General features: G+C 42.5%; 1 protein-coding gene across 6 annotated transcripts in view; it reads left to right on the top strand.

Moving 5' to 3' along the window:
- Nucleotides 1-12,636, top strand: part of IFT140 (intraflagellar transport 140) — a 247,720-nt gene that overhangs the window by 45,031 nt on the left and 190,053 nt on the right. For 4 of the 6 annotated variants that reach the window (XM_034784204.1, XM_034784203.1, XM_034784206.1 and 1 more), the window contains exons 5-6: nt 32-174; nt 9,280-9,455. In XM_034784204.1, the coding sequence (XP_034640095.1) occupies nt 32-174; nt 9,280-9,455 (319 nt within the window). Of the gene's footprint in view, nt 1-31; nt 175-686; nt 723-9,279; nt 9,456-12,636 lie in introns of those variants that run through there. The other 2 variants (XM_034784207.1, XM_034784208.1) reach the window with 2 other exon arrangements.

The following is a 12,636-nucleotide window of genomic DNA, read 5'->3' as shown; positions in this document are numbered from 1 at the left end:
TGGAAATGAAATGCCTTTTGGTTGCCTGCAGGGACCTGGTACAGCTAGCCAAAGCAGCGGTGAGTGGTGATGAGAAGGCCCTGGATATGTTTAACTGGAGAAAAGCTGGAATCGGACTGCCTCTGAAAGTGGGACCCCAGGAGGGGTTGTCCTTCTTCATCAGTGTGACTGATGGTAAGAAAAACAAAAACCCCAACAAACAAACCCTGCAGTCTGTTGGGAAATGTAGTCACTTTAATGTTTTCAAAACTCTTCAGTGTAAGGTGGTCTTGTTTTCACTTGTGCTGTTGCACAGATTATTCTTAGGGGGGGAAATAAAACACCTAGTAAGATGAAGTGTATAAAGTCATGAAAATCCTAACCTCTTCAGAGGTGAGTTCTCTGTACAACATCCTTCTTCAGGACCAGTCCTGTTGGGATTGGAAGTCTTGGGAGCAGGATAAATGTTTGGAAGGGTAGTGGCTGTGATGACGTCAGAAGTGGAAATAGCTGATTCCTAGTAATGTCATAAAGAGGTATCAAAAGTTATCTTCCTATTTTGCATGAGGGATTTTCCTGTTAGAATAGAGCTGGTAGCCTCAAGCACTGCTGTAAACTCAGTGGTTATTCCATTGAAGGAATATACTCTACCCCTTTGAGTGGACTTGATTAATCACAGCCTGGTCTATGCCTGTTTTTCTTTTCAGAAAGAAAAGGAGGGTAATCTGTACCATCCAAAAGAGGTCAGAACTAGAGAGAAGCTATTTGTCCCCTTCCTTTCCAAAGATAGAAAATAATTAATACTTTGTGTGGTTGCTAGAACCAGCTAAACCACCAATGTTAAATGATGTCTAAAGCATATTTTCTATAAAAATTATAAATCTTAATATCTCCCTTTTTTTTCTTCTTTCACTTTTCCTTCTATAGCATGATGCATCTATTCAGTCTTTTTTTTTTAGTGTCTGTATTTTCCCTTAGACTAATTTGCTTCATGTGATCTCCCCCATCCCCTCCCCCAAAATCTTTTCTTTAACATCTTTCTTCCCTATTTTCACTTCTAGTGGATTTTTTCCCCTCATCTTTTTCTTTCTCTAGCCCAGTTGCTCCCCTCTCTCTAAATCTCCTGCCTACTGGCCCCGGACCAGAAAAGATCCTCCTTATACAGCTGAAGAGTGTTTTGAAGGGTGGGCTGGTGACCAGTAAATATGAGTGCTGCCCTCCAAAAGCAGATTAACTAGATCCCCAGAGTTGTCAGTTAATTTATGCTAATCTCCCAATAGAGTCGTGGTTCTGTCTGCAAGGCTGCATCTACGCTGGCAAAAATGGGACTCCTAATTCAACACTGGTTCACCACAAGTAGTGGTAGCAATGGTGGAAACTATACTGCAGACAGGACTCAGGCATTTTGACTATCATGTAATTGGATTTGTTGATATAAAATGGCATTATTTAATTCATTTAGATGGATTACTTGAAAATATCATTGATTAGCAATACTGGGGAGGCAGCATGACCTAGTGAATAGGGCAGTGGACTGGGATTCTGGAGTCCTGGGTTCAATATCTGATACTGCTTTGCTGAGTGATCTTGGGCAACTAATTTCCCTCTCTGTGCCTCAGTTTCACTAGCTGTAAAATGGGACTAATGATACTGAGTTCTTTTGTAAAGTGTTTTTGAGATCTCTCAATGTCTGTTTTATTAATTATTTATTATCTGAATAGGCAACGCCACAGTGAATTCTAGGAAAGTGAAACAGTAAATGACACTGACAGCAGTTCCTTAATAGATCAAAATGGTGACATCCTTTTAGTGAAGAAGAAACATCTTTGAACAGTGATGTGTTTTAAATTCCATTTGCAGGGGAGTTTAGCTTTACACTGAGTATTGTCTTTAGAGCAACCATTACAATGATACACCGCTTCACCTAGTGACAAACTCCTCATTGTGCAAGTGTGTGTGTTTTCTCACATTTTCCCTTTGTTTCTTTGATATGCTATCTAAGCTCCAAATTAGGGGCCAAATTCTGCTTGCCCGACTCATTTAAATAGTTTGTTTCAGGAATATACATGTGCCATTCTAGGTAGTGGTCTTTTACTGTTTCCATTACACCTCTACCCCGATATAACGCGAGCCGATATAACATGAATTCGGATATAACGTGGTAAAGCAGCGCTCCGGGGGGGGCGGGACTGCGCACTCTGGTGGATCAAAGCAAGTTCGATATAACGCGGTTTCACCTATAATGCGCTAAGATTCTTTTTGGCTCCCGAGGACAGCGTTATATAGGGGTAGAAGTGTGTAAGTTAGTGTGTTGATAATTATTGAAGTCTAGCTTTAAATCCTATCTAGGCTGACAGCAAACAGCGTCTCAGACCAAGAGCTATCTTTTCAAAAAAGAAGAAATTAAAATAATTTGGCCACTTCGGGTATATTTATGCTGTAATCATGGGGTGTGACTGCATCTTGAGTAGACATACCTGCTCTAGCTTTAATCTAGCCACAGCTTCACTGCTCTGGTACCCAAAATAGCTAGATTAAAACTAAGTTTAGGTATGTCTATACCAGCTGCAATTACATCCCACAATTTCAGTGTAGACATATCCTTTAAGAGATATGTTTCTTCTTTGAGTGCTGTCCCTGTGGGTGCTCCACTTCAGGTGTTGGTGTGTCCCGGCGCTGTTGATCAGACATCTTCAGTAGCAGTGCCTGGTTGGGGCGCGTGTGCGCAATAGCTGTCTCATAGCACCATTGGCGCCTCACGTCGGGCGCATACGACCCAGCCCCTTCAGTTCCTTCTCAACCATCCTCAGCCTGAGACTGAGCTCTGTAGCGGTGTTGAAGAAAACCTAGAAAAGAAGTAGATAACATTAGATTGTTTAGGTAAGCCTCAGTTTGTCGTAATTAGTTGGTTCACTTAGTGTTAAGTTTCAGTTAATCTTAGTTAGACAGTTCATTCCTCAAAAAAAAAATTTAAAAAAATCCTCCATTCTGCCCCTCCCAAATTAGCACTACGAGGGCTGTTAAAAATATGCCTGGCTCCTCAGGTTTTTAAATATGCACTTCGTACAAGGAATCAATACCTATTTCGGATGGGCACTCACTATGCATTCACTGCTTAGGTGAGTCGCACATATCACAAAAGTTCGCTTACAGCAGTATTTTCAAAACTTGAGTGAGGAGAGACAGATCTCCGACTTGAATTTCTCCATTAAAATGAGTTTCTTATGCCTACTTGAGACCCCAGATAACCCTCGACAAGGGACTCTCAGGGCATATCCTCTGTGGACAGAGCTAGTACCCTTTCCTCCACAAAACTGAGAAAATGGCCACATCCTCCCCAAACAGAGAACCATTTAAAAAAAACGGTCTCTGGTGAGATCTCTACCCTCAGTGCCAACCTCAGGCAGTGTGAGTATCTTTGAGGCACCAGGCGCTTCCGGCACCCTCTGTACCGGGACTTCTGCCAGCAGGGGAAAGGACTCGAGTGGTAGGCACAAACCAGCCTCCTCCTCCACGGCACCAACTATTCCTATGAAGGACACAGTACCACAACCTTTGCCATTGGTGATGCCCCCTCTGCCCGCACCGACTTCATCAGAACAGTCAACAGAGAATTCAAGGATGGCACCATTGGCACTGACTAAGGCTACATACAAATGAACAGCATCGACCAAGTGACCACCGAATGTGTCAGCACAGAAAGACACGACATCGAAAACAGCAGCACCACATCCTCTTACACAGAAAGTAGACATTGGAAGTAGTGTCTACCCCCAGATCTCCGCTGTTCGGCACCGACGACTCGCGAGTACCAACAGCACTGGACCAGCCGGAATCCCCCACTGCTCCACCATTTTCAAGCGAATATGAGGATGGCCTTGAAGAGGCAGTCTTCTCATCAGATCACTCCTCACCATCAGGCACCAGACCACCAATGTCCCACAAGATCAAGAGAACAGTTTACCAGGGACATGCATCCTTGGCTCACAAATACCTGGACTATCGCCCTCTTTCACACCCTAGGGTTACAAATAAAGTAACAGAAATCTACTCTAACCCCAGTACAACAATTGGACTTCATTGGAGCACATGTGGACTCAATAGAGGCCGAAGCATCACTACCAATGACCAGATTCTCAACATTGACCACTCTCATATCAGTGGTCACAAACAGCCCATGGGTATCAGCATGTACCGGCCTACAACTATTGGGACATATGGCGGCCACTACCTTTGTAGTAAAACATGCTTGACTACATATGTGCTGCCTACAGGGATGGCTGAGCTCGGTATCCATACCATGAAAGCACAGCCTGAACAAAAGCTTAACACTAATATCAAAAGTCCAACACTTCTTAAAATGGTGGACAAGTCCAAGAAATGTATGCTCAGGGATCCCATTTCAGCAGGATCCACCATCCATACTGATCACAACAGATGCCTCACTGATCAGCTGGGGTGCTCCCTTGAAACAACATACAATGTGAGGGAAGTGGTCGCCCACAGAGACACATTTACACATCAACCTGCTCGAATTACGTGTGGTTTGCAACACGTGTATCCATTTCCTCCCAATAATAAGGAACAAAACAATAAGAATCATGATGGACAACATGGCATATATGTTCTACATAAACTGACAGGGTGGAGCACGATCTCACTCCCTAGGCACAGAAGCCATAAAACTATGGAACTGGTGCATAAAGCACAAAATCACCATTACAGCATCATACCTCCCAGGCTGACAGAACATGATGGTGGATACATTAAGCAGACAGTTTCCCCAAGAACACAAGTGGGAACTGAACGACAACATCATAACACACATTCCACATGTGGGGGTTCCCACACTTGGACTTATTTGCGACCGAATGAAACAACAAATGTCCAAGGTTTTGCTCACGAGCAGGACTGGGAACACGATCCCTAGGGGATGCCTTTCTTATCAGATGGAACACACTTCTCCTGTATGCATTCCCACCGATACCGTTAATCTCCAGAGTAATACACAAGATACGAACGGACAGAGCCAAGGTCATACTTATAGTCTTGACATGGCCCAGAAAGACATGGTTCCCATACCTGAGACTCATGGTGATCTGCACACTATACACTCTCCCTCGGTGATGGGATCCTCTCTCACAAGACTAAGGTCAAGTCCTGCATCTGGACCTGGAGAAACTTTCACTTGAAGGCGTGTCTCCTCCCTGACTCCAACATGCCGAATTAACCTGCTCCGCACAGGTTAAACAGATATTACTAAACAGCAGAAAGACATCCACTCGTACCACTTACCTCCAGAAATGGAAGAGGTTCTCCCTATGGTGCCAAAACAAACACATAACCATGCTTACAGCACCAATTCATTTGATCTTTGAGTGCATAGTAGAATTTAAAAAAATCAAGACTGTCCACAAGTTCAGTTAAAGTAAACCTCGCAGCCATAACTGCTTTCCATCATAAGACTGATGGTGTCTCAGTATTCACACACCTGATCACAAAGTGTTTCCTCACAGGTATACAGAACATGTACCCAGAAATAGGCAAACCCCACACCGGCATGGGATCTAAACCTGGTCCTCAGAGGCCTTATCAAAGCACCATTTGAACCACTTGCTACTTGTTCCCTACTGCACCTATCAATGAAGGTAGCATTCCTGGTCACGATTACATCCATGCAAAGAGTAAGTGAAATAGGGCCTCTTGTGGCCCACCTTCCACACACCATATTCTTCAAAGACGGTGACGCTTCGACCACATCCAAAATTTGTCCCTAAGATAACATCCTTTCATTTCAACCAACCAATTCACTTACCTGTGTTTTACCCTAAACCACACAGGACTACACAAGAGACAGTCCTCCACGCTCTAGACGTTAGACATGCTTTAGCATTCTACCTAGATAGAACAAAACCATTCCGAAAATCACCAAGACTTTTCGTCTCCACGACTGGATGATCAAAGGGATCTGCAATATCAAAACAAAGACTTTCAAAATGGATCTCCAATTGCATCCATCTATGCTATCAACAAAAAATAGAACTCCCGACAGGGATCAGAGCCCATTTGATGAGATAAGTATTGACCTCAACTGCCTTTTTGAATATCGTACCAATCACAGAAATATTTTGAGCCGCCACTTGGACTTCACAACACACATTCATGAATCACTATGCAGTAAGGCAAAGCTCAGGCTCAGATGCAATACTAGGCCTAACAGCGCTACCTTCAACTATGCATACAACTCCGAAGCCCATCCATCCTCAGTAGGGCACTACTCCACAATCACCTGAAGTGGAGCACCCATAGGGACAGCACTTGAAGAACCTCAGATACAAGATGTACCCTCTCTTCTTCGAGATGTGTGTCCCTGTAGGTGCTCCACTACCCACCCTCCTCCCCTCTACTTTGGAGTTCGTATTAAAGGCTCCATGGTAGAGAAAGAACTGACAGGGTTGAGTTGTGCGCGTGCTAGATGAGGTGCCACCAGCCCTGTAACACAGCTACTGTGCACATGTGCCCCAACCAGGCACTACTATCAAAAATCTCGAATCAGGTGTCAATGTGTCCTGGCGCTATTGAAGTGGAGCACCCACAGGGACGCACATCTCGAAGAACCTCAGTTCCTGCATAAGGTGAGTAATCCACGCTTTTTTGCATTCATTAATCCATAATGGCTCTATTTAAAAAAAAAAAATGCAGTGAGATGTTAGTGTAGACTATGGAGTGCCTTTTGTAATTAAAATAAATGACAAATTAACAACATTTGAAATGTTTATTTCTGTAATTTTTTACTTGCCTGGATTAGATGTATTACAAGCATTTCTAAAGCTCTCATCACCATGGTAAAACAATCTACAAAATTCAGTTATCAGACCTTATATGAGAGAGTTTGTCTAAAGCAAAGATATTTTAACACTTGAAATTTACCAACAACACTCTTTCATAATGTCTTACACAGAATTGTTGTCATGGCTGCATGCTACAGGTGATTGGTGCACTTCTGTAGAAGTCTGACCTGAGATTTCCAAAATGTTTCATATCCAGACTCTGGTCTGTTCAAGGTATCCTGACCTATACTGAATGCACCCTTGTTGTGTATTCTTTGAAGACATCATTAATTTATTTTACTTTTTTGTCTCTTCCAGGCCATTAATAGAGAAGAGAACAATATTCATCCTAATATACCTCCCCTCTGAACAGTATCCACTCTCTGCTACCCTTTGTCTTTAGAGTCTAACCCGCTCAATTAGCTGAGCACTTGATAACTTTTTTTTAGAATAGTCTTTTTGTGTGACAAAAAGTGAAAAACTTTCTTAAAATTCAATTAAAAAGCTTAACTAACCTTTTCTCTTGCTACTGGAGAGGACCTTGAAACAGTGGGTGGTCTTAAGCATATGAAAGTTGATGCTTTGTGTTGCAGTAGCCAAGTGCAACAGAATAAATTAAGTACACAATTCAAGATGAGATTTAAAAACTGACCATTTATTGTCATTAAAGAGCCTATGGAACTTTCAATAGAATAATGTCACTAACCCCAGTATCCTGGCCAAATTACAACTGGGATAATTACATGCTGCCTAACTAAATTCCCCTTGCGATTTCAATTTTATACAGTATTCTCCATTTCATGGCTAAAGCCCTGAACGAGCTCTGTGCAAACATACTCCATTTAGGTTAATGGGACTTTATGTGCAGGGGTCTACCTACATGGAACTCATTTTAGACTCTGATCCTGAACTGTTATCTAGTGTTGCTGTGCACTGACAGCTGCCATGTTGAACACTAGAGGTAGTTGCAATGTTCCCTATATATGCCTTCTCGCAGGGGTATTGTGAAGCTTGCTGCTTGTAAAATGGGTTGAGATCCTCCTGTGGAAAGTGGTAGATAAATACAAAATATTATGGTGGGGTGGTAGTGAAGCCATAATAAAGGTTGCATTAAAGAACGGTATTTAACAAGAGAGGAGAAAGAGAATATTCACTAAGTGTTTGTTTCAGTTTTTTTCTGGAATAAAACTATGAGTGTAGCAGGGCTTTTAATTTTCTGTGCAGTTGCAATTTGGAGGGTGTAGTGTATTTAAAAATAAAACAAAATGGAAATAAAGACAAATGGCTTTTGTAATTGGGTCTCTAGTGTCTTACTATTTTTTTTTTTTTTAAGAACTCCTTTGCAAAGAGCACACATGGAGATTTTACACTAAACTTATGTATATCAGTAGTTTACATAAAAACCTCTTTTATAGTTTTACTGTTTTAGAATTTTTGGGAAAATTTTTATTATTTAATTATTGACTTGATCTGCCCCAATATGAAAGTGCTACATTAATGATATGATAGTGTTTGCTAGGCAGTGATCTGTGTCTATACATGGGAGCAGATTTGTCAGATTCCAATGTCTCATTTAATATTTCGGTATTCACTTCATCACTGCCATTCTGAAAGCACTGCATTAACTAATGGGAACTTTCTTTTCTAGGTAGTGTCATATGAGTTTCACACATGACAGCAGATTAAACAAGTTGTCAGGGCCTCATTTAATCTAAGGTTGACATTTCTCCATAGTTGAATGTTTGCTGCAGCTGCTGTTATTCGCTGTCATTATTTTCTGTAAGGCACTGTATTTGCTTTTCATTTTTCATTTCCAATTTACATTGCTTCTTTAAAAACTAAGGAAAGTCACATTGGAAAAAACTGTTTTAATGTAAGTTAGATTGCTCTGTTCTAATTTAATAACATTGTCCTCCTACAAATACACAGTTATGGTCAACAACCAAACTTTTTCTCTAACTACACCAATATAAAATGTTTACCTTTTTACTATTGTCTTTTCACAACACATTGCTAACATCCAAGGTTTCAGAAACTATCCTGCATCTCTAACTGGGACCATACAGACAAGAAGGACACACATATTAAAGATAGATGTCCTCCTTTTAAGATAAGCTCTTAGTTTTGGATTTCTTTGAAGAAAAGAGAACAACTTTTTTTTGTGTCCTTCTTGTATAAACTACTATACTATTTTAACTCCAACAGTGTATGAGAAGAGAAATAAAAATGTGGTTGTTGACCTTAACTGAGTATTTGCTAGCTTTTCAGCATTTGAGGAATATGTTGTTATTAAAGTAGAACGGAATAACCTTAACCGAGATTAAGCAAGGCTTTTTTTCTGTGTAGCCTTGCCTCTGAATAACTTCTGTTTGTGGGTTTGTCAGACCATTAATATTATTGATCATTAATTTTTGTGGTTTACACGTGTCTTGGAACAGAACAGTATGTAACTGGCTTGTGTTTACTGCAGGGTCTGTGCATTACGTGAATGAAAAAGGAAAGACAAGCCATGCATTGAGCACAGACAGTTCAATCCGAAAGCTCCTGATCATGGAGAAGAGGGATGTTTTGGTGGTAATAACAGAGAACCTCCTGTTGTCCATGTACACAATCACTCTTGAGGGAGAAGCAGAGGAAATTATGAAGGTAGGTGAGGTAGGCTGAGGGGTAAAGAGTAGGTGCTGCTGAGGTACAATATCAGTTTCTATAGATGTATAGTTCCACTTTTACTTTTGCCAACTTTCTGTTGTATGACAAATTCATTAAGGCCCACCTTTATTTCTTGGAGAAAACCCCACCCTTTAAGGAAATACATGTTCCACCTGGGGGGATTCTGCGCCTCAAAATTAAAAATTCTGCAAATTTTGTTTGTCAAAATAATGCAATATAATCGCATCAGTTTCAATTGTTTTGGTAATTTATTTAAACTACAATACAGAAAAAAAGTCACTTGGTAACTAATACCCTGCATTCCAGTTATAATCCTGGATTTTCATTTAAATTATATTACAGAACACCAAATGGGAAAAAAAAAAAAAAGTAGAACATCATTTCAAATTACTCAGATTTTCACACATGAAAGTCGTACAGTTTTGCTAATCATTGTCCTGGACCTGGCTGGGTACTTTGGAAATGCTTGGTTCTGATTGTCCTGACATTTTATTGACTGCTTGGTGAAGGTTTTATTTGCCTGCAAAGTCTGTTTTTTTTTTTTTTTTAATGGGTAAGTAAAATAAATCCTAAACTGTAATCTAACCCCATTGTGTCACTTAGGCACTTTTTACCTGTGCCAAGCACATAGATCTTCCTAGCTATTTCCTTATTATCATTTATAAGGCTTTACATCACTTTGGCAATGTAGGGGCCTTAAAAATGTTTACAGATTTTATGCTCCTGGGGGAATTGATTAAGAATGGGAACAGCTAACTAACCATAGGAACATTAACAATGTTACTATGCAGGCAGGCTGCTACATTTGTGCCTCAGGGAATGAGATAAATTAACCATCAACAGCTACATTAACAAAATACGGTTTTGTTTTACAAAAGCTATTTTCTTTAATTTAAAAACAAATTTTCAGTAACATACTAATATTTAATTGTTTTTTAGATTCTCAAGAAGTTACAGACATGTTACTAGGCAGGCAGGCAGGCTGCTACATTTCTGCCTCGGGGATAAAGCCTTCCTCGTGCATAATAAAAAGACCTACCCCCCTCCACGTCTGGTGAGCCGCAGTAGCAATCGAGAGAGACTGAGTCTCTCTCGCTTGTTGGCCCCCTGATGGTGATCAGCATCTCTCTGGCAGGCACGCACATCTAGCTCTCTTCCCCCGGCTATAACGTGCAATTGTAGCCAAGGCCCTAGTCTAGTCCCCTGTACTCATGTCTCTGAGGCTGCTCCAGGCATGCTGGAACAGACATGTTGCCTGGGCTGCTGGGGAAGAGGCGTGTGTCCCCCCCGCAGGTTTCTTTTGCATTTTTCTGTACGGGTGGCACAGAAATATGCAGACCATATGAATTCTGCACCCCCGCAGGGACGCAGAATTCTGTCAGGAGTACAAGGTGAAGCCAAGAATTGTGGTGGTTATTTCAAAAGCATGGGTTTTCTCTTGCATCCCTGGTTTCTCTGTTCTAACCTTTTCTCTCGGGGCCCTGCTCACTCCTGTCCCTTCTCAAGTCCACAAATATCTCAGAGACCTTTATGCTGGTAAAACACCCAGTGCCATTTATTTACAGTGTTGGTTCCCACCACCCTTGTACACTGTTCAGCCTTACACCTACAGTCTTAGGGAGCCCTCAGTTCCTGAGGCAAGCAGGCAAGAGTGATCTTTCTCTGTCTGCTTCCTCGCTCTGCCTTTTTGTATATTCTGTCTGACGTTAGCTTTCTAGCTCTTCTCCATCCATCAGTTAGGCACAGCTCTTCTTAACGAGGTTTGTTCTGCAGTAATTAATTGGAGCTGCAGTGACCAGAGTGCTGGCTCAAGGGCTGTTGCCCAGCACTCTGTCACACCTTCCTTTTCTTCATTTTTGCCCCCACCCTAACCCATTCACCCCCATTTGCCCACTCATCTCTACTTTCTTGTCTCCTGTCCACTATCTGTCTACACAGACACTGAACATATCCTCCCTCTTTCTATAGGTCATAGATATGTGTATACACTTTGTGATGCAACAGCCAACAAACACTTTTTAAAAATCCTAGTTTTTCTGCTAGAATGTTGTCAGGATAAACAAATGTCTTCAACTGTTCCCATTACTTTAATTTTTAGTCCCATTGGAGCAAGGGTCTGATGGAGAAAAAGATGGTGGTGGTATTCTTAAAATATCCACAATCCCAGCATTATTGGTTGCCTCTATTAAAAATTAGTGCCGTATATACTCAATCATAAGACAGTTCCTTTATAAGCCACCCTCCCCCACCCCCCAAGATGGATAAGTTAAAAATGGTAAATTTTTATAACCCGTTCATAAGCCGACCCTATAATTCAGGGGTCAGCAAACTTTGGCTCCCGGGCCATCAGGATAAGCCGTTAGTGGGCCGAGATGGTTTGTTTACCTCGAGGGTCCACAGGCACGGAGGTAAACCTAAGTAAACAAACTGTCCAGGCACGCCAGCTGCTTACCCTGACAGACCGGGATAGCACCTGGTGGGGAAATTTTTTGTGGGGGAGAAGCTGGGAGTCAGGGGAGTAACCCCTACATGACCCCACCCTTAGCCCAGGACCCCCAAACTCTCCCCTTCCTATCCCTTCCCACCTTATCTGAGGAGGGCCAGGGGAGGATGTCTCTGACCTGGCTGGAGCTGCTCCGGCAGGCTGGGCAGCACGGCCACAGCCTGCTCCTGTGGGCCAGACTGGGCGGCGCGGCCGCAGCATGTCCCAGTGGGCTGGGCCTGGCGGCACGGCCTCAGCATGCTCCAGTGGGCCGGGCGGCATGGCCACAGCCAGCTCTGGGGGATGGGGCCGAGCAGCATGGCTGCAGCCTGCCAGCTTCGGAGCTGCAACTGCTTCAGAGGCTGGGGGGAGAGCAGTGTGGCCAGAAGCGGAGAGACTCTGGCCCCACCTCTTCCCTTCTGTCTCTGCTGGCTGTGCTGCCTCTCCTTGCTCCCTCGGTTGAGGGGAGAGGCTGTGTCCCACCTCTCCTTCTCTATACCCGTTCTTAAGCCGACCCCCTTCTCTGGTGCTTCCCTTTTTTTTACTAATAAAATTCGGCTTATGAACACGTATATACGGTAGTTAAGGATGGCGACGGTTATATTGTCACCATTAGTCACTAGCATTATCATTCCATTAAGAATGGGTGCAGTACATACCTTTCTTAGAGCTCCT

This window comes from Trachemys scripta, chromosome 10, assembly GCF_013100865.1.
Source record: "Trachemys scripta elegans isolate TJP31775 chromosome 10, CAS_Tse_1.0, whole genome shotgun sequence".
Lineage (NCBI taxonomy): Eukaryota > Metazoa > Chordata > Testudines > Emydidae > Trachemys > Trachemys scripta.
This window is presented reverse-complemented; position numbering and strand designations above follow the sequence as displayed.